Source organism: Delphinapterus leucas, unplaced genomic scaffold (assembly GCF_059928025.1).
Source record: "Delphinapterus leucas isolate spDelLeu-1000000601 "Yukka" unplaced genomic scaffold, BTC_Dleu_Yukka2 spDelLeu_asBTCV2_sq25, whole genome shotgun sequence".
NCBI classification, from domain to species: domain Eukaryota; kingdom Metazoa; phylum Chordata; class Mammalia; order Artiodactyla; family Monodontidae; genus Delphinapterus; species Delphinapterus leucas.
The window spans coordinates 6,906,486-6,928,220 of NW_028322234.1; the positions used below are offsets into that span (position 1 = coordinate 6,906,486).

The window sequence follows — 21,735 nt, forward strand, 5'->3', positions numbered from 1 at the left end:
TTTACAGATGGACAAACTTAGGCTCACACAGACGGCCCACTTGGGGACTGGATTTGAAGCCAGGTCTGGGGACGCCAGGGCCCACGCGCTTGGTACTCAACAACCCTTGAGGGCATCCCAGGGAGGTCGAGAACTAGAGTGGTAAAACCCATGTTGCAGCAGAGGAAACTGAGGCTCAGATCTTGAGTCCCAAACCAGATCCTGACTATCCAGGTTCGACTCGTGACACAGCCGGTCTTATACAAATGGAAGTTGGATGGCGAATCAGGCTGGGATCCTGGCGAGAGCAGCTGCTCGGTGGCAGGGCAGATTCTGAGGTCTGACGGCTTTACCGCACAGACCCAAGTTCAGAGCGCTCAGCGTCTTGTGGTTGGGGGGGCGGGGGAGGCTGGGCTTCCCGGGCAGGCCTGCAGATTGACGTCACTTCGAGTGGGCCGCTGAGGAGGGTAGGAGGCACTTTGTGTCTTTAAGGCCTTTTGGAGGCGGGCCCTGACGGCTGACTCCGCCAGGAGCTCTCCTCCCCTTTAAGGCGCGCGGCAGGGGCGGGGTCCCCACGGCCCCTTTAAGGCGCCGTCCGCGTCCGCCGGCAGAAAAGTGGCTTAAAGGCGACGCGTGGCGCGATGGCGGCGACCCCACGCGCATGCCGGGGGCACGGGCGGCCCCTCCCGGTGCTGCTGCTGCTGCTGCTGTTGGCGCTGCCACCTTTGGAGGGCCCGCCGGGCGCCGCCGCCTACTTCCCAGAGGAGCGCTGGAGTCCCGAGTCGCCGCTGCAGGCGCCGCGCGTCCTCGTCGCGCTGCTGGCGCGCAACGCGGCCCACGCGCTGCCTTCCACGCTGGGCGCGCTCGAGCGGCTGCGGCACCCCCGGGACCGCACAGCTCTGTGGTGAGCGCGGCGCCCGCGGCCCCGCATCCGGCCTGCTGTCCCCATCCCGGCGGGTCCACGCCGCGCCCCGCCCGCTGTCCTGGCACCGGGCGGGGCGGGCCAGCCCTACGCGTGCCTTTTGCTTGCTGTCCCCCATCAGGGCAGGCCAACCCCACGCGTGCCTTCCTGCTTGCTTTCCTCCTGCCGCATTAGCACCAGCCGGAATGGCGCTTTGCCTGCTGGCCTCTTTAGGGTGGGGCGGGCCACAGTTCTGCCTTCTGGCCCCTGCATTAGGGCATATCCGGGATCACCCGTGCCGCACTGCCCGGAACTAACCCGCCAATCCAGTTGGTAGCACACACAGCTTCAAAGGGAAGCCTGAGAACCCGCCCCCACCCTCAGTTGGGGCGTTGCAGTGGCCCACATTGCACTTCTACTAACTGAACGTCTTTACGCTCCTGCTGCCGTATTGCTCCCAGAACCCAGCCTGAATCGGATCTCCTGCCTTCTGACTACTGGAGTGGGTGGGTCGGGTAAGGGACGGAAGGCGAAAGGTTGCGGGGAGTGGATCCTTCCTAGAAGCAGAATGGGGCAGGGCCATGAACAAGCCTGACTGGTGACTTACCGCTTCCTGCCTCAGTTTCTTCATCTGGAAAATGGGGATACTAATATAATTCTAGTTGGGTTGTCTCTGAAGATGAACAAGTTACTGAGTGTGAAGCCCTTGCGCCTGGCATCAGTGACCAGAGCTGTGGTTATTATTATCATTACTGTTATTATTGTCATCGTTGCTATCCTTGTTGTTGACTAAATAACAGTTCTTTTGGGAGAATAACTCTCAGCTGATGGTCAAACTAGACTTCCAAATATTCCTTTTCCCTCCAGGCCGGATAATCCAAGCACACAGTTGGTGTTTAAGAAATGTTTGTTGAATGAACGAGTGACCACAGCCCACTCCAAAGTGGTATTGCTCATAGGAGAGAATTGAGGAAGGTGGGGCAGGGCTGCATGATATATATATATATATTTTAATTAAATCTCACATATTTAGTAGCGAATGTGGTTATAAGATCCTTGATGCCCCATAGTACGCACGTCATCTAATGTGTTTTTCCAAAATTAGCTTGTTTTAATCCCCTCTGCAGCCCCGTGAAGTGGGTCCTGTCCTCACCCTGTGTGTCACAGATGAGGAAATTGGGGCACGGAGCGCGGAAGTGTCTTGCCCAGGGCTGTGTAGCTGGTGGGAGGCCCAGCCAGGTCGTGGGAGCCCTTGTTGCCTTGCTGCTCCTCGTCCTGCCTTGGTCTCCCTAACTTCACTCACTGGCCTGTTCTGTCTGCAGGGTGGCCACGGACCACAACTCAGACAACACGTCAGCCGTGCTTCGGGAATGGCTGGTGGCCATGAAGAGTTTGTACCACTCTGTGGAGTGGCGGCCGGCAGAGGAGCCCAAGTGAGTGCCAGGCCTTGCCCTGCCCCCTGCCCCCAGCTGGACTTGGCTGTGCCCCTGCTCACACACCTTCCATGACTCCCCATCATCCTGGGCCAGCCCCCAGCCCCCAGTCCCTGATGCTCTAGCCCAGCTCTGCAGCCTTCAGCGCTGGCTGTGGCTACTCTCACCCTACCTCAGCTTCACCAGTGGGTCATAAGCCTCCCATTGGATCTTTGCCCTGCCGTTCGCTCCACCTGGAATTCCTTCATTCCTTGGTCTTTGTGGCGGACGCCCACTGCTTTGTTCCCTGTGTCACTCAGCTGCAACGTCAGCTCTGCTGCTTAGCGTCCCCATGAGCCCCTGAGTGATGTGGACTTCGGTTCCTTTCACTCTTTCAGGATTTATTTCTGTACCCACCCACTGCCCAGACCAGATTAGGAGTCTGGGAGGTCTTTGGGTCTTCTCTCCTAGTGGCTCCCCTCACCCTCAGGGATGTCTCTGCAAGGCAGTAGAGGCCCTTTCTCCTCCCCTCTGGGCCTTTGCACATGCTGTACCCCCTACTGGGGACACACCTCCGTTCTCCTATTTTCTCCTTGCTTCTTCCCAGCCTTCAGATCCAACTTACACATCCCCTCTTCCAGGAAGCCCTCTCTGACCACCCCACATTCAGCCAGCCCAAACCTCTCTGGGCTCCAAGAATGCCCTGTGCTTCCCACATCACAGCTGCCTCTCCACAGGTCCTACCCAGACGAGGAGGGCCCCAAACACTGGTCTGACTCACGCTATGAGCACGTCATGAAGTTACGCCAGGCAGCCCTGAAATCGGCCCGGGACATGTGGGCCGATTACATCCTGGTGAGTTTCTTGGCCAGCCAACCCATGGGTCCCTAGCCGAAGGTCTGGGGTATCCAAGGGAAGGCAGAGTGGCGGGATTTGGAGACCAGCCTTAACCTCATTTTACAGAGGGGAAACTGAGACTCTGAGGAGGGAAGTGAGTTGTCAGAGGTAACAGAGCAGGTTAGTGGAGGAGCTGGGATTTGATCCTCGGCCACCTGGATTCTTAATCATCAGGAACAAGTGGGCTTTTGTGTCCCCAGCCGACCCCTGTAGTTGCACACTTGGGTCATCTCCACTTTTATCAGCATCACCAGTGATGTGAGGTGGTCTCTCTGCAACCACGATGATGACCTCTGGGTCACTCCAAGAAGCAGGAGGATGGGGCGGGGGCTGGGGGATGTTGGCGACACTGAGCTGCTGAGCCCTGACTTTCACTTCCTCCTCCTGGGCCTCTGGCAAGAGGGGGCCGGTTGAGGTTTTGAATGCAATGTTGGGTTATGTGCCCACAGATCACGGGTCTCCTGTGAGCTCCTTCAGCCTGGCTCCTTGACCTGGGCATGGTCCCCTCCCCTGGTGCGATGGGCAGGGCATTGACAGCTGAGCCTGGTTCGCCACGGAGGTTGAATGCAGTGATGCCAGCCTGACAGTGCCCACGGCGGGTTTCCATCTACGTGCCAAACCTCAAGCTTTGGTCTCTCCCTTCTTAATTTATTAATCAGCGTATACCTACCGTCCACGCCCTATGCCCTCCTCGTGCGGGCCCTGGGGACACAGTGAGGATCACACAGGCTGAGCCCCACCTTCCTAGCATCCCAGGAAAGGCGGATGTGACCAGAAAACAAACAAAACTGCATGAGGAAATACCAGAAGGCGGCCAGTGCTGTGAAAGGCACTTGATGATATAGCAGGGTTCTGGGGCTGCCATAACAAAACACCAACACTGGCGGGCTTAAAACAATGCCAGTTTATTGTCTTGCAGCTCTGGAGGCCAGCAGTGTAAATCAGGGTGCAGGCAGGGCTGCACTCTACGGGAGGATCCTTCCTTGCCTCTTCCAGCTTCTGGGGGCTCCAGGTGTTCCTTGGCTTGTGGCTGCATCACTCCAGTCCCTGCTTTTGTGGTCACGTGGTCTCTTCTTATAAGGTCACCAGTCACTGAATCTAGGGCCTACCCTAATCCACTATGAACCCCATCTTTTTTTAAAAGTAGTTATTGTTTTATTTGTTTATTTATTTTTATATTCTTTTCCATTGTGGTTTATCACAGGATATTGAATATAGTTCCCTGTGCTCGACAGTAGGACCTTGCTGTTTATCCATCCCATGCATAATAGCTTACATCTGCTGATCCCACACTCCCGGTCCTTCCCTCCCCCATCCTCCACCTGCTTGGCAACCACAAGTCTGTTCTCTATATATGTGAGTCTGTTTCTGTTTTGTAAATAGGTTCATTTGTGCCGTATTTTAGATTGCACGTATAAGTGATATCATATGGTGTTTGCCTTTATCTTTCTGACTTACTTCACTTAGTATGGTAATCTCCAGTTGCATCCATGTGGCTGCAAATGGCATTATTTTTCTTTTTTATGGCTGAGTAATATTCCATTGTATATTTATACCACATCTTCTTTATCCATTTATCTATCGATGGACACTTAGGTTGTTTCCATGTCTTGGCTATTGTAAATAGTGCTGCTATGAACATAGGGGTGCATGTATCTTTTTGAATTACAGGTTTGTCTGGGAATATGCCCAGGAGTGGGATTGCTGGGTCATATGGTAATTCTATTTTCAGTTTTCTGAGGAACCTCCACACTGTGTTCCATAGTGGCTGCACCAATTTGCATTCCCAACAACAGTGTAGGAGGGATGAACTCCATCTTAGTTTACATCTTAATTACATCTGCAAAGACCCAATTTCCAAATAAGGTCATGACCACAGGTACCAGGGGTTGGGGGGGCCTCCCTTAGGAGGGGGCCCTAGCAGAGTTCTAAAGGAGCCAAGGAGCCAGCCTCAGTGGGAGCTGGGGGCCAGTGTCCGAGGCAGAGGGAACAGAGCAGAGAGCAAGCCTGGGGCATTCAAGGACTGGCGAGGAGGCCAGTGTAACCAGAGTGGGGTGATGGAGGGGGTAATGCTGAGGTGGTAGGTGGGGGCCGGACTATTCAGGCCAAGGGAGGGATGCGGCTTTTACTTTGAAGGTGATGGGGAGCCATGGAGGGTGTGTGAACAGGAGAGGGCTAGGTTCTGATTTCTGATTTTCTGAAGTCCCTGTGGCTGCCGTGGGGAGCAGGGCCTGTGGGGCAAGAGGAGGGGGGCAGCAGGAGGCCAGGGTGGGGGCCTGTATGGGGCTGTGGGTTCAGGATGTGTTCTGAGGCCAAGGGGACAGGCCCTGCTGGATGTGTGGGTGCCGGAAGGACCTCACGTCCTGGCCTGAACCTTGTGGGGAGGACGGAGCTATCTCCTAGGAGGAGGAAGGATGGAACAGGCTCCTCCTGGGATCCCTGTGAGTTGGTGCCTTCTCAGACTGTTTTATAGATGGGAAAGTGGAGGCTTAGAGAGGGGAGTGACAGCCTGCTGGGTGGGGTCGCAGAAACAGTGAAGAACAGAGGTGGGGCTCGAACCTCCCAGAACCGTCGAGCCCAGGGCCACCTTGTCTGCTTCCCTGGGTTTTGCTTACGTTGTTTGACGTTGACTGGTTTTCGCTTTTTTCTCTCAGCAAACCTGGGTGGAACTCAAGGCTTTGGTTCAGAACTCAAAGCAGCTTTTGACATACCGTATATTTTTGTAATCGGGGACTTAAGTAATCCATATTGGAACGTGAAATCATTTGTCTAGTGTTTTTAAATTATTATTAAAATGGCCTCTTTTTTTCTCTTTTTACAAACGCTGTGGGTGTTACTTGTAAGAAAATATACAAGAAACAACAAGAAGCTTGGAAAGAAAGAAAAAGATCATCCCTTGTAGTCGTACCTCCCAGAGAGGCTCGCTCTCTGGCTGTGTTTTTTCATTCTGTGTGCTTCCAAAACTAGTTTCCATCACCCCAAAGGAAACCCTGTGCCCCTGAGCAGTCACTCTGCACCCCCTCCGCCAGCCCCTGGTGACTGCTAATGTGCTGTCTGTTTCTGTGGATTTGCCTGCTCTGGACATTTCACATAAACAGGATCATACGCTATGTAGCCTTCTGGGTCTGGCTTCACTCAGCCTGATGTTTTCAGGGTTCATCCGGGTTGTAGCGTGTGTCAGTGCTTCACTCCTCTTTCTGGCTGAGTGATATTCCATTGTATGGATGGACCACGTTTTGTTTATCCATTCATCCGTCAGTGGACACTTAGGTTGTTTCCACAGCTTGTCTTCTGTGGATCAGGCTGCTATAAACATGGCGTGCAGACGTCTGTCCGAGTCCCTGTTTCCAGTTCTCTCAGTCTGTACCTAGGACTGGAATTGCCGTAACTCCATGTTTCACTTTCTGAGGAACTGCCAGACTGTTCTGGCTGTTTTCACTGCATCTATATTCCAAGGTCACCAATTCAAATGTCCACAGGGGTCTGGGCAGGAACATAACAGGACCGCATGGCTTGTCCCAAGGGGCAGCCACCTCCCGTCTCCAGCTGGGGCTTGCCACGTGGGAATGCCCTTCCCACGTTGCTGGAGAAGGCAGGGATTCTGGTTTTTGCTCCTGTTTATAGCAAGTGATTCATACGTTCTAAAAATCCTGCATGGGGAGCTTCCCTGACGGCGCAGTGGTTAAGAATCCACCTGCCAACGCAGGGGACATGGGTTTGAGCCCTGGTCCAGGAAGATCCCACATGCCGCGGAGCAGCTAAGCCCGTGCGCCACAACTGCTGAGCCTGCGCTCTAGAGCCTGGGAGCCACAACTACTGAGCCTGCGAGCCACAACTACTGAAGCCCACACTCCTAGAGCCTGTGCTCCGCAACAAGAGAAGCCACCGCAGTGAGAAGTCCACGCACCGCAATGAAGAGTAACCCCCGCTCGCCGCAACTAGAGAAAGCCCGTGCGCAGCAACGAAGACCCAACACAGCCAAAAATAAATAAATAAAATAAATAAATTTTTTTAAAAAACAGAAAAACCCTGCATGGGTAACAGAAAGCATATCTGTGGACCAAATGCATTAAAAAAAAGCCCACCTCCTAATAGTTGTATAATATATCATGTTGGGTGTGTTTTCACATCCTGGCAGACAGGAACGTCCTTACCTAATTGTTTTCTGTGGCTTGATTTTTCAGTTGTCTCGACACATTCTGCAAAGGGACAGCAGGGCAGGGCCAAAGTTTCTGTAGCTGATTCTCCACTGCTAGACTCCTGGGTCGTTCCCAGTTTGTGTGATGAACAACCCTGCCATGAATATTCTGGTGTGGCCTTTCTGGAAGGTGTTGGTGACATAACGGTTTTGGGGGGACAAGCAGGCACCCCCCACCATGATGACCCTGTTCATGGGTTGGTGAGTTTCCTTCCAGGCTGCAGCAAACAAGTTATCATCTTTTTACCCCAACATTCAAGGTGTTAAAAAAAAAAAAAAAAGCCTAATGTAAAGATCCTATTTTTAGGAATTTTTTTGTTGGCACTTCACTTACATAGAAAAAAGTGTGGTCCTCCCAGCCCCGACTGTCCTCCTCACTGACCAGTGCTGCCCATCTTAAAAGTTCCCATAAAAGGAGCCACGTGGGCTTCCCTGGTGGCGCAGTGGTTGAGAGTCCGCTGGCTGATGCAGGGGACACGGGTTCGTGCCCCGGTCCGGGAAGATCCCACGTGCCACGGAGCGGCTGGGCCCGTGAGCCATGGCCACTGAGCCTGTGCGTCTGGAGCCTGTGCTCCGCAACGGGAGAGGCCACAACAGTGAGAGGCCCGCGTACCGCAAAAAAAAAAAAAAAAAAAAGGAGCCACGTGACGCACCCACTGTCACTTCCCGTGGCTCGCCAGCACCGTGTGTGGGACCCATTTGTGTCGCTTCGTGCTGTGTGGTCCTTCCCTTCTCTTGCAGTGTCGTGTATTTCATTGTGTGAACGTAACTCTGCTGGTGACTTAGGGCAGAGCTGTCCGTTGAGGAGCAGGTGGCTTCCAGGGCCGCACGTGCTATTCCAGGTGCCCCTCTCCCCAGGGCTCTGGCCTCTGCCCCAGCTGTTCCAAGCTGTGGCCTAGCCCGGCTCACTCTGGCGGCCCACACTGATGCCATGTCGGGTGTTTTGCAGTTTGTGGACGCGGACAACCTGATTCTCAACCCTGACACGCTGACCCTGCTCATCGCTGAGAACAAGACGGTGGTGGCCCCCATGCTGGATTCCCGGGCTGCATACTCCAACTTCTGGTGTGGGATGACCTCCCAGGTCAGGGGGTTACCGTGGTAGGGCAGGGGCCTGGGGGTGCTGGGGGCTGGATTTGGAGTCTAACTTAGCCTCACACTGCCTCATGGTGAGCATTTGATAAACACTATTGAGATAATCCTTAAATAGACCTTGAGGGAGGGTCTACGACTGTGTGCCCCCTGCCCCTACACCCATTACTGAGGCAGAAACACAAATGCAGAGAGAGGGAGTGACTTGCCTGCGCTCACATAGCTATGACGTGATGGTGCCAGGACGGGACTTCAGGCACAGCTTGATCCAGGTGTTCAAACAATATTCCTCTTCCTCCATCCCTTGCGTGGCTTCATTTTCAGACTCCTGGGGAATGATCTCAGCAGCATTCAGCCAAAGCCTACTCTGATTGAACCTTGTCCAGTTTCCTCCTACCCCTGAACCAATTACTGAAGTCAGGAAAATGTCAGGCTCTGATTGTCCCACCCAGTGATGAGGGTGGGGTTTTAGGCAAAGCCAGGGAGAGTGAGGGGCCGGTGATGGAGCAGGGCTGTGCCAGGGGAAGGGGGCTAGGTGGCTGACCCATCCTATCTCCTCCTATCTTTTTGTTTTGAATTGATGTGTAATTCATAAAATATAAACTTCACCATTTTAAAGTGAATAATTCAGTGGTTTCTATATTTTAAAGTATGTCATAGAAATCTAAATGTCATATGCTAACAATTCCAGTTCGTAAAGGGTAGGAGGAAGGGAGAGGACTGTTCCAGAAGCCTTTAAAACTTCTAAAAGATTGCCCCCCGACTTTCTTGAAGTCCCACTTCTGATGTTTAATTTTAAAATCAAAGGATCTCAAATATCCAGTCCCTTTTTCAGCTTTTTAATTTCCTTTCTCAAATGCTGCTTTTCTGATCAGAAGTATTGAGCTGGGTCTGCAAATGACTGACTGTTTCCCTGGGTTTCTGTGCCATTGCCCAGCAACGAGGCTCTGGGGTTGGAGACTGACAGGCCCTGCTCAGAGCCCTGTGCTCAGGGAATGCCCACCATAGCCACAAACTGGCGCCCAGTCTTACTCTCCGGGTGTTCTGTACCTCCTGTTGTCCCGGGCCTCCAGCCTCCCCTTTAGGGACCCCCATGCAAAAATCTGCCCACCTCCCCACAGGGCTACTACAAGCGCACGCCTGCCTACATCCCCATCCGCAAGCGGGACCGCCGGGGCTGCTTTGCAGTCCCCATGGTGCACTCGACCTTCCTGATTGACCTGAGGAAGGTGGCATCCAGGAACTTGGCATTCTACCCTCCCCACCCTGACTATACCTGGTCCTTCGATGACATCATTGTTTTTGCCTTCTCCTGCAAACAGGCAGGTGAGCCCACAGGGGATTTGCCATCATGGGGTGTCTCTCTGCTTCTTTGGGACCAGTGCTGAGCCCACAGAAGGTTCACAGAACCAGAACTGCAGGGTGCAGCGATGACTTCAGGTGCAGCTGCATCCAGGTGTTCAGATGATATCCCCAGGACCCGTTCTCTCTCCAGCCCTGGCTTTGCTGGGTGGCTTCACTCCCCAGGTCTTTAAGATCTGCTTATTGAAAGTTATTTCCATCTTGATATTTTCCTATATTCCCCCAGATATCTGTGGTTGAGCATAACTGTTCCCTAGTTGTATACTTTGGGCAAAAAAAAAAAAAAAGTTTAGAGAGGAAGAAAACATAGCCATATGCTGACCTGTCATTTATTTTTAAACCACGGGTCAGCAAACTATATGTCCCACGGGCCAGATCTGGCCCACTATCTGTTTTCGTATGGATGCAAGCTAAGAATGTCTTTTGGGTTCCTGGACCCAATTCCTATGTGTGTAGGTTGGAGGTGAGGGTGTATTCCCCACACCAACAAGCAATTCTGGGACCCCAGCAGGGTGTCTGAGAATTCAGCTCAATTCCAACTCGGTTCTGGCTCTGTCTACTTGGAGATAGCCTCAGATTCCACAGGTTAAGGGCCCAGTCCCACAAAACTATGTCCCCCACCCTGCTTCAGATGCCGATTGCAAGTCCAGGTTGTCACCTGTGCTTCTGACCAAATGGCTAGAAACCAAAGGTTTCCGTGACTCCTTCCTTGGGTTCTGCTAACTTGCAAGAGCGGCTCACAGAACTCGGGAAACCTGTTTACTCACTAGGTTACTGTTTATTATACAAGGATATAACTGGGGAACAACCTGGAGGAAGAGATGCATGGGGTAAGGTTTGGGGGAAGGGGCGCAGAGCTTCCACGCCCTCTCTGGGCACGGTCCAAGGGCAGACTTGAGTTGTTGAGACAGAACTGTTTGGCCCACAGACCTAAATACTTAACTGTCTGGCCCTTCAATGAAAATCGTTTTCGTTGGGTTTATCCCTTTAAAAAAAGATACATACTCATTATAAAATTTGAAACCATTCAGAAAAGGAATAACACAGAGATAATGTAACTCATGGTTTGTCCAACTGCATCTCATTTTTGTGCATAAATGTGCATCTTTACTGTTCGCCCGCAGTTTTGTGGTTTGCTTTGTCATGGAATCCTGCAGGGACTGAGTCAGTACTGGTGCAAGGCGCTCGTTAACAGTTCTGGAGTTTTTTGGCACTGCGAACCCCTGTTCTGGCTCCAATTCCCAGATGGAGCGCCAAGGGGTTCTCTGCCGGTTGCTGGGAACAGCTGGACCCATTTACGCTCTGGCCCTATGCTGGGCTGTGAGGCTTATGCTCTGTTCGGAGGTTGCCTCCACTGCCTTACTGCTCTGTGTTCAATTTTGATTGTTGTTTCCTTGGCCCCAGAGGTCCAGATGTACGTCTGCAACAAGGAGGTGTATGGCTTTCTGCCGGTGCCACTGCGGGCACACAGCACCCTCCAGGATGAGGCCGAGAGCTTCATGCACGTGCAGCTGGAGGTCATGGGTGAGTCTGCCTGTGCCAACCCGGGAGGGCTGAGTCGCCTCCCTCTCCCTGCCATCTCACATCTGTGAACACTGACTGTCTGCTGGGCGCCAGTCTCTTTGCCGGGCACTGGGAACCCAGCGTGGACGGACGGTTGTACCCCTCTCACAGAGTGCTGGCTTGTAAGCGGCTGTGCACGGCGTGCTCGGGGAAATGAGGGTGGGCTTTCTGGCGGAGGTGGCATTAAGATGCAGGGTAAGTAGGAGTTAGCCGATAAGAGGATTGCAGCCGGAGGGAGCAGCACATGCGGAGGCCGGGAGGCTGGAGGGGCTGTGAGCTCAGGAAACAGGTGAGGTCGGCGGGACAGAAGTGGGGCTGGTGAGCTGGGCAGGGCTGGCAGGCAGGGCCAGGGCGGGGGCCTCAGACATTCGGCTGAGGAGCGGGCCTTTTCCCCTGGGGCAGTCAGGAGCCATGGAGGGTGTAGGAGCAGTGAGGGCAACAGGCTTCACTGATGACCCTGCATGTGCGTGGCAGCATCTAGGACACAGCCATTTTGGGCCATTTTGTCACTCGTGTCCCTGCCAACCTCCAGACCCACTATTGTTTGTTTAATATCTATCTTAACGGACACTTTTTTTTTTTTTAACTTGAATACATTTTAAAAAGGAGACTACATATTTTTACCGTGGTTGCAAACTCATGTCTCTCTAACACATATTCAGATAAATCCGTAGACTATTAAACTAGCAGCTATCCCTCTGGTGAGGTGGGCTGAACACATAGGGCCGAGCTGCCATTGATGCTGCTTGAGGAGGGGATTCTGCCCCGGCTGAGGGTCTCTGAAGCAACTGGACAGTGGTACGGCGTCCTCTTCGATGGGGGCCTTGCCCTGTGCTGACCACATCCTCTGACGGCCTGTGAAGCAGCATGGCTGTACCTCCCACTGCACAGATGGAGAGAGCCTTGGAGGGCCAGGCCCCTGCCCTGAGGTTCAGTCCGTGCCGCCCCCCCCCGCCACCGCCCCCCCCCCCGCCCGGCTCTGATCCGTTTCTGTCTGTGGCTCCCCCTTGTGGCTGAAGGTGGAATGACACCCTGCCTTTGTTTTGTGGGGGCTTTGGGGTCTTTTGAGGTGACACCTGGAGGCTGCAAGGTCATCAGGGTGAAGACCCCCGCAACCCCCAAGTGTCTGTCCCATGTAGTTGCCCACGCTCAGCCTGGCAAACCCACCAGGCTGTAGTCTTAAGAAGTGGGTCTCTGCCTCTTGCCAACTCCTGTGGGCGAGCAGACCCCAAGAAGCTTCTCCAGGCTGCCATAGTTTTCCTAGTTTAACTTTTCACATATATTTCCGTCGTTATTTTTGGCCAGAAGACTGTTTACGCTGCCGTTATAAACGGAAGGCACAACAGAAGCGTGAATATTTTCCTGTTTCTCAAGCACCAGAGCAAGTCACACAGAACAGACGGAAGGAGGGTCTGGAGGTTTCAGATATTTGTGCAAATCCTTCCTTACAGTTCTAGTGAAAACCACCTTTTTCTCCACCTCTGTGTGGGTACCTGTTCCCGGGCTGTGCATGTGATTTCTCATGTGTTCAAAAATCTTTTGGGACTTCCCTGGTGGTCCAGTGGTTAAGACTCTGCACTTCCACTGCAGGGGGCACCGGTTTGATCCCTAGTCAGGAAACTGAGATCCCGCAAGCCGTGCGGTATGGCCCAAAGAAGAAAAAAATCTTTCTTACAATGAAATTTCAGGCTTACAGAAAAGCTCAGAGTGCTGCCCTCTGTGTGTGGGGAATCCAGCAACTTCCTACCCTACCTGCTCATGGACTATGGGGTGTCTTTCCCAGCTGGCCCCATAAACTTGGCTCAATGTAAATCCTGTTCTTTGAGTTTTAGCATACACAGCGGTGACAGGTCATATGTGTGCAGCATGATGATTGTTTTTATTTTAGTTTTTAATTTTTTTATTAAATTTTTTTTTCAGTGTTATCATGTTTTTATTGATCAGTCTGTGCCCAATTAAAAAATAAACAACCAAAAAATAAACAACCAAAAAATACCCTTATCTAAAAATACTTAGAGACAGGCAGATGCAAGAGGTGCATAGGGCAAGGTATGTGGAAAACGGTGAGGCAGCCTGCATTCCCTCTCGGAGCTCGCCGTTCTCTGTTTTTAATATCCTTGTCACCAGACACTGGCCAGGCTCTGGCCCTCCCCGGGGTCCCCCACTGTTGTGATTCCACCAGCTGACGGGTTTTTTCCCTTTTTGTGCTTCACATCAGTCAGGCTGCTCAAGTGTGGTGTCTTCTGCCCAGTGTCCGCGTCTGTGCTGTCGCCGGCTGCTGCGTGTGGCTGTGGCTCGTTCTCTTGTCTTGCTGCGTAGTATTCCATTTAGATGTTCAACCACAGATTTATTCACTCTTGGCTGTGTCATGTGTCACTTTACCAGTCTTCTCCTGAGCGGCATGGGGGGCATTTCCCACTTTTCCCAACATTGCCATGTGCGAGAGAGTTCTAGACATACATCAGTGGGTGCAAAGTTCGAGAATATCCACAAGGTTGCCTTCACTTCTTACACCAGTTGCAAAATCTGGGGTCCCCAAAGACCGTGTTCAGGTTTGATCATTCACGAGGGGGACTCAGAACTCACTGGAAGCTGTTATACTCACAGTTACAATTTATTACAGCCAAAGGACACAAATTAAAATCAGCAAAGGGAAAAGGTGATGGGGCAGCATCCAGGAGCGTTCCAAGCACAGAGATTCCTATTGTCCCTGTCCCTTCCCGTGGAGTCATATGGACAGTGCTTGCTTCTCCTAGAACTAGTATGTGAAAACATGCATGGTGTACTGCCAACCAGGGATGCTTCCCAAGCCTCCATGTCCAGTGTTTTTACTGGGGCTCCTACACACAGATACAGATGATTGCCACATGGCTAACCGCCATCTCCAGTCCCTGCAGAAATTGAGCCAATACCAAGTAGCCCAAGACCTCCACCCTAAATCACACTGTTGGCATACATACCCAGTATGGCCCAAGCCCTGAGATAAACAAAGACATTTCCAAGGGCTTCAGCCTCCCAGGATCTGGGAGCAAAGGCCAGACCTCTCTGTGGTCAAGTTTAATTCTTCACCCTATGATGGGTCTAAGGGGTGTTATTTTTTTTATTTTTTATTTTTTGCGGTACGCGGGCCTCTCACTGTTGTGGCCCCTCCCGTTGCGGAGCACAGGCTCCGGAAGCGCAGGCCCAGCGGCTATGGCTCACGGGCCCAGCCGCTCCGCGGCATGTGGGATCTTCCCGGACCGGGGCATGAACCCGTGTCCCCTGCATCGGCAGGCGGACTCTCAAGCACTGCGCCACCAGGGAAGCCCGTGTTACATTTTTTGACGTGGCTCTCTGGAAAGGCTGCATTGTGTTGCTCCTTCTGGACCTAATATGCTCCATTTTCCCAGAACTGATAAGAAAGAATGAAGAGATACCCCCACTTCCCATCAGCAGGTCCTTTCACCATCCACACCCAAGCGGGCAGGCAGAGGCTGAGAAAGAGAGGGAAAGGGCACCTGGGATTTGAATTTGAGTCTTCAGATCCCAAAGCCTTGCCCTTGGGTCCTAGGCTCCCCTGAGGAGGACAGGGGGTGGCAGGGAGCTGTGACGGGCCCTGGATAGGAAGAAACCCCAGGGCACAGTGTCCCTGGAGGAGGCCCAGGCTGCGAGGTGGGAGGTGCCAGGTTGACCCTGGGCCTCGCCCAGGCTTCTCCCAGACAGAGGGGCCTGTGTCTGTCCTTTGAGCTCACACAGGGCCTTTGTTCTTGGGGAGGCAGATGCCACACTCACCTTTTCTGGGCCAGCCTGGTAGATGACCAGGAGCCTCACCAGGCTCACAGTCCCCTTGGATCTGATCCTTCTGTGGAAAACCGTCAGGGATGTACCAAGACAGGGCCCCGGGGATATGGTCTGAGCACTGCTCACAGCAGCTAAAAGGGGAACGATCGCGAACACCCTGAAATTCTTGGCATGCCTGGGCTCGTAGATGTGTCACTCCAGTCACATGGCCATCTTCTCCCTGTATGTCTTCACACCGTCTACCTTCCGTGTGTATCTCTGTATCTGAATTTCCCATTTTTATAAGGACCCCAGTCAAACTGCTTAGGACCCACCCTAATGACCTCATTAAAGATCCTATTTTCTAAATAAGGTCACGTTCTGAGGTACCAGAGTGTCAAGATGCCAAAGTATCTTTTTCGGGAGGATACAGTTTAACCCAAAACAATGTGTGTGATTTCATGGCAACTTATCATGACATAAACCTCTGAGAGACTTATTAGCCCATTTTATAGATGAGGAAAGTCATTCCTTTGTTCAGTTTATGAGCTTGTGCCGAGCTCTGTGTGCTGGGCGTAGGGAGCCAGTGTGAGTGGACAGACCTGGTATCCGTCTGGCAGAGCTCATGGGAGATAATCAGGGAGCCGGGGAGGTAGGACAGCAGAATGAGGCTTTGACGGAAGCCCAGGCGCTGTGGGGACCCCCAAAGAGGTACCTGACAGCCTGGGGAGGTCAGGAGACTCCTCTGCTGCCACCCACCCACCCCCCGCCCCGTCCCAGAAGGCCTCTTAGCTGATAACTCAGGGGGAGGAGGGGGGGAAGGAAGGGTATTTCAGTAGAGGCCCAGCATGTGCAAAGGTCCAGAGGTAGGAATGGGGGATGGGTAAGTCTGGAGCAGTGCCAACAGCCAGAGTGGGTAGGAGGCGGAGGAGAGAGACTAGCACTGATGTTGTGAGCGGGGCTGTGTCGGACAGGGTTTCCAGCACCAAGCTGAGGAGCTTGGGATGACAGGGAGCCCCGCAGAGGGTGGGGAGGGGGCGTTGGAAAGAGGCTGGACACCCCCCGACTTCCCAATGACCCCCGTGACCCCTCGGCTTCTCTCTGCCGCCCAGTGAAGCACCCATCCGCGGAGCCCTCGCGGTTCATCTCGGTGCCGGCCAAGACGCCGGACAAGATGGGCTTTGACGAGGTAGGCTGGGCCTTCCCTCAGGGGTGGGGCCGGGGGCCGACCTGGAGGGTCCAACCAAAGCTCTGGGCCACAGGTCTTCATGATCAACCTGAAGCGGCGGCAGGACCGACGGGAACGTATGCTGCGCGCGCTGCAGGAGCAGGAGATCGAGTGCCGGCTGGTGGAGGCTGTGGATGGCAAGTGAGTCCCACCCCGGTGGGGGAGGGGCGGCTCCACGTGTGGGTATGTGGACCTGGTGGGTGGCGGCTGTGGAGCGGATGTGAGTCTGACCCTGCGCGGGGTGCTGGCAGGTCTGCGCACATAGTGTAGACCACGCCCTGGCAGCCCACATTGGGTCCAAGAGGGGTGTGCAGGTTGGGGGACGGGGTGGCAAGGGGGAATGTCGCTAATGGTGGAATTGTGGGCAGAGAGAGTCTTCCACTGACCCCCTCCTGTCCCCCCTTGCAGAGCCATGAACACTAGCCAGGTAGAGGCACTGGGCATCCAGATGCTGCCTGGCTACCGGGATCCTTACCACGGGCGGCCCCTCACCAAGGGCGAACTGGGCTGCTTCCTCAGCCACTATAACATCTGGAAAGAGGTGGGTCCCACAGCGGGGCAGGCCCCTCCTCAGCCTTCTTTACAGCTCAAGGAGGGAATCACCTGCATCCCAGACGGTCTTCTCTCTTCAGTGAATGTGTCACCTGAACCCTGGGTGGGTGAGCTGCTGTCCTTCTCCTGTGCAGACGTGGAGCCTGAGTCTCCACGTGGAGGGTTAAGCCTGACTCTAGAAACAGGTAGGGTCTGAGGCCCAGGACCTCCAGGAGAAACCTCTTCATGTGCACCCACTGTCAAATATCTAGAGCCTGGACACCGTGCTCATAGCTTACTAGTAGGAGTAATAGCCATGGCGACGATAACTAATGCAGACCCCACACATTGGTACCCCGTTAGCCCCAGAGGCTCATCACACACCCTTGGAAGGGAAGGTTATGATGGGCGAGGATGCCAGGCACGGACTGGAACCTGGGACCAGCAGGCGTGAGGCCAGATGGGGCATTTGGTGTTTGAGGCGACAGGTGCTCAGCCAGGTTGCCCTCCTTTTCTGATATTCATCATGGAGGTCATGGGGCAGGGATTGTGGTGTCCAGGTAGCTGTAGAGCCAGAGGGGATCCAGGTTCAAGTCCAGCCCTGCCTCTGAGAGGGGTGAGCTCTGTGAGCAAGGAAGGCATTTGCCAATCTGAGCCTCAGTTTCCCCAGATGATGGAGTCACAACTTCAGGGGCAGTTGTGAAGATTAGCTATTTCATTCATTCTGGGAACATTTGTCAAGGACCTACTGTGTGCCCAGCCTGATGCTGGTGCTGGGGACACGACAGCCACCAAGATAGACCCAGCCCCCTTCAGGGCGCTCACAGCCCTGGGAGGTGGGGAGACTGATGAGAATCCATAAAGAAATGAATGACAATGAAATAAGTGAGAGGCATCTACAGGAGAGGCCCAGGGTTATGAATTATCCTCAACTGGCAGCTTTGGGTGATAGGGAGGACCTCTTGAGTAGGTGACAGGTGAGCTAAGACCAGAAGGGTGAGAGGGAACCTACCTGCTGCTGTGTGGGGGAAGGGTGCTCTGTGTCAAAGGCACAGCGTAGGCCCAGGCCCTGGGTTGGGAAGGAGCAGCCAGGCTGAGGTGAGGCTGTGGAATCTGCTGCCAAGTTGTGAGGAGGAAGTTTTGGCCAGGAGGTAGATCCAAATTGATGGTGGTGGGCTTCCCTGGTGGCGCAGTGGTTGAGAGTCCGCCTGCTGATGCAGGGGACACGGGTTCGTGCCCCGGTCCGGGAAGATCCCACATGCCGCGGAGCGGCTGGGCCCGTGAGCCATGGCCGCTGAGCCTGCGCGTCCAGAGCCTGTGCTCCGCAACGGGAGAGGCCACGTACCGAAAAAAAAAAAAAAAAACAAAACAATTGGTGATGGTGGTGTGTGTGTGTGGGGGAGTAGTTTGCTTTTCTCCTGATGCCCCAGAGCTTTTAAGCAGAACTGGCTTCGGGGTCAGGCCTGGCTTTGATCTCTCCAAGATCTCAGCAGGGCCTCCTCCCTCAGGTTGTGGACCGCAGGCTGCAGAAATCACTCGTGTTCGAGGACGACCTGCGCTTCGAGATCTTCTTCAAGAGGCGCCTAATGAACCTTATGCAGGATGTGGAGCGGGAGGGTCTGGACTGGGACCTCATGTGAGTGGAGCCTGGGAGGGGCCAGAGCTCAAAGGTGTGGCCTAGAGCCTCTAGGTCGGAGGGCCTTTGCAGGTTAATATGTTGGGCCAACTTTTGGGAGCTTGGCAGGAGAACTTGTTCTTGACCCAGAAGTCTAGGGACCTGGTGGAAGCCTGCCAGCTCGTCCAGGGTTTGGAGACTTGACTGGAGCCTGTGGGGTAGAGAATAAGGCTAAGATTTGACCCAGAAGACTGGGGACGTGGCTAAAGAACTTGGGGTGTGGCCTGCGGTGGGTTTGATCCGAGCCTGGGGGCTTGGCTGAGTGGGCTACGCCCACGGGAACCTGGGTCTCAGAGCAGTGCTAGGTAGAGTATGGCCAGCATATTTCTGGAACTGTCCCTTGGAGTCTCATGTAGGTGGGTTGGTTCATCCTCGCCACCCCACCCCTGCCCCTAGCACCACGTGCGGGGCCCTGATGTGGGTTCTGGGCCTCAGACTCAGGACCGTGCTGTTGATAGGAGCAGTAGCTTCTCCCCTTCACTCCTGCCCACCTGCCTCACAGCCCTCTGAACCCAGAGCAGCTCCCCTCTCAGCTCCGCTCTCCTAACTGTGGCACAGCCTCCCCAGCTCCAAATCCTCCCTGGCGCCCTCAGAAAAAGCCCACTCCCCTCCCTGTGGCCCCAGACCCCTGTGGGCCTGCTCTCACCCCAGTCCAGTCACGCCAGCCTCCTCATCGCTCCCCAGCCCCCCAGGGCCTGACAGGGGCTCCGTGGATCTCTGCGTTAGCATTCTTGTGTGGGCAGGCGGGAGGAAGGTGACTGGGCCCCCGTTCTGCACCCCAGCTACGTGGGCCGGAAGCGGATGCAGGTGGAGCACCCCGAAAAGGCTGTGCCCCGCGTGAGGAACCTGGTGGAGGCCGACTACTCGTACTGGACGCTGGCCTACGTGATCTCCCTGCAAGGCGCCCGCAAGCTGCTGGCTGCCCGGCCACTCTCCAAGATGCTGCCCGTGGACGAGTTCTTGCCGGTCATGTTCGACAAGCACCCAGTGTGAGAGGGGGTGGCGGTGGGCAGGCGGGCTGGGGTCTCGCTGTGGAGCTGGCCTGGGTGGGGGCGTGAGGCTCATGGGTCCCAGGGAGGTGGCTTTTCCTCTGCCTGCTTCTTCCTCCATCTGGTCCCTCGCCGCCGCCCTCCCCCCACCCCTGCCACCCACCTCTGTCTCCATTCGCCTCTTACCCCCCAACCCACCGCGGCCCCCGTGCCCCTCCTCCCCTGCAGGTCTGAATACAAGGCCCACTTCTCCCCTCGGGACCTGCGCGCCTTCTCCGTGGAGCCCCTGCTCGTCTACCCCACACACTACACAGGGGACGACGGGTACGTGAGCGACACGGAGACCTCGGTCGTGTGGAACAACGAGCACGTCAAGACCGACTGGGACCGGGCCAAATCCCAGAAGATGCGTGAGCAGCAGGCCCTGAGCCGCGAGGCCAAGAACTCTGACGTGCTCCAGTCCCCCCTGGACAGCGCTGCCCGGGATGAGCTCTGAGAGCTCTGAGGGGCGGTGGCCATGACTCCAAAGCAGCCTGTCGCTGGCCCGGCCCCCGCACGCCCGCCGGGGACGACCCCTGGCAGGCCAAGGAGGGCTCCCCACGCAGGGCGGCGTCCAGCCAGCCCATGCTCAGCAGTCACGTGCACGCAGGCAGCATTAACGGAGGTGCCTACTGCATGCCAGGAACAGGTGGATCGGGTGGTAGGAGTTCGTGCGCCCAACACTTTAAGCGATTACTGGGTACCAGGTTCCTGTGTTCTGGCAGTGAATGAGGCATGATTGTTCCCTCCCTCGGTGATGGATCCAGTCGTCAAGCGTTATCGATCCCCCATCAAGAAGCAGGCGCTAGTGATACACATTCACTGTTTGAATTCATTCGAGTATTTATTGAGTGCCTACTGTATGCTGGGCACCATTCCAGGCTCTGGGACTAGTGAGGTAAACTTTCATGTATTCAGACACATACTGAGCACCTACTACGTGTCTGGTACTTGCGACACAAAAGTCCTGACTGACTCGGTGCGTTTACTGAGTGCCTGCTGTGTGCGGGGAGCTGAGCTTTGTGTTAGGGCTGGAGATAAACAAGGTGCTTTTCACTCCTAAGTGGTTTCTTCCCCACACATCCAGAGAGCATCTCCTGTGTGCCGGGCACTGGTGATACAAAATAGGATGACAGCTGTTCAGTCAGCTTCTGATCACCAACAGAGATGAAGGAGTCCTTTCGTTTCTTCATGCAGCAAGCATTTATTGAGTGCTGGCTGTGTGCCTGACCTCGTGGACTCCCAGTGGGGTTGACTGAGTTTGATTCCTCATTTCCCCTCACCCCCCGTCGCCCGAGCCGTGTGCAGATAACATCCCCTGTCCACCGCCCAGGAGAGGGGCTGGCTCTTCCCTTGCCAGGGGCAGCCATGGGTTCCAGCAGCCTCATGTCTTCATGCAAGGCCCCCCTGCTAGACCCGGCCCCCCTGCTAGACCCGGCCCCCCTGGAGGGGGTGAGGGGTGAAGCTGGGGGCGGGGTCTCCCATTCCCCCTCCTGGTCTCAGTTGCTTGACCTCCCTGCCCTGCACGTCAGGTATGGTCTCTGCCTGCTCGGTGGGGTTCCTCTGTCCAAGCCTTTGGTGGGATCATGCGTCTGGGGCCTCGCGTGGGCTCCGCTGCACTGGGGCGCTACCCACGGCCTGGGCAGAACGTCCCCCGGCACAGGCTGGAGGACTCGCTGGGTCTTCAGCCTGAAACGAATGTCAGAGCCCACCAGCAGTGCCTCATTCTCTGAGGGATAACTAACTGCTGTCCGGGTCGGGTCCCGGATAACTTGCTTATTTTTTTATTAAATGTTGCTGGTTGGTTTTCACATACATCTGTGTTCCCTTCTTGGCCCAATGCTCTGCTCACAACCTATGTACCACCCACATTCCCCACCCCTCCACTTCAGGCCAAGATGTGGGAGGAAACCAGGTGCGGCGGGGGGAGTGAGACCCCGGGATTCCAGTGTGCCCCATAAAACTTCCCCAAAATAGCCCGGGGACGACAGATGGTCAACCTCACTCTATCCTGCGGGGTCAAATAACAGAATGAAGAGGGGGGCTGTCATAGTTTGGAGTCTCCAGAAAACAGACCCCAAGATGAGGATTTGAATTATCCGAGAGGTGA

The 21,735-nt window shown here is 54.7% G+C and overlaps 1 protein-coding gene across 3 annotated transcripts; it reads left to right on the forward strand.

Annotated features, from left to right (window-relative positions):
* The first annotated feature begins 533 nt into the window (after positions 1-533).
* Positions 534-21,440, forward strand: COLGALT1 (collagen beta(1-O)galactosyltransferase 1). Of its 3 annotated transcripts, none has more exons than XM_022558337.2 (12): positions 534-883; positions 2,203-2,313; positions 3,030-3,147; positions 8,337-8,471; positions 9,601-9,805; positions 11,246-11,365; positions 16,276-16,352; positions 16,426-16,532; positions 16,800-16,932; positions 18,431-18,558; positions 19,380-19,586; positions 19,815-21,440. In XM_022558337.2, the coding sequence occupies exons 1-12, from the start codon at positions 621-623 to the stop codon at positions 20,080-20,082; spliced, it is 1,872 nt and encodes a 623-aa protein (XP_022414045.1). In that variant the 5' UTR covers positions 534-620; the 3' UTR covers positions 20,083-21,440. The 3 variants fall into 3 exon arrangements, with proteins under 3 accessions (XP_022414045.1, XP_022414047.1, XP_022414048.1); XM_022558339.3 differs by lacking the exon at positions 534-883 and adding an exon at positions 1,177-1,395; XM_022558340.3 differs by lacking the exon at positions 534-883 and adding an exon at positions 1,177-1,386.
* The last annotated feature ends 295 nt before the right edge of the window (positions 21,441-21,735 follow it).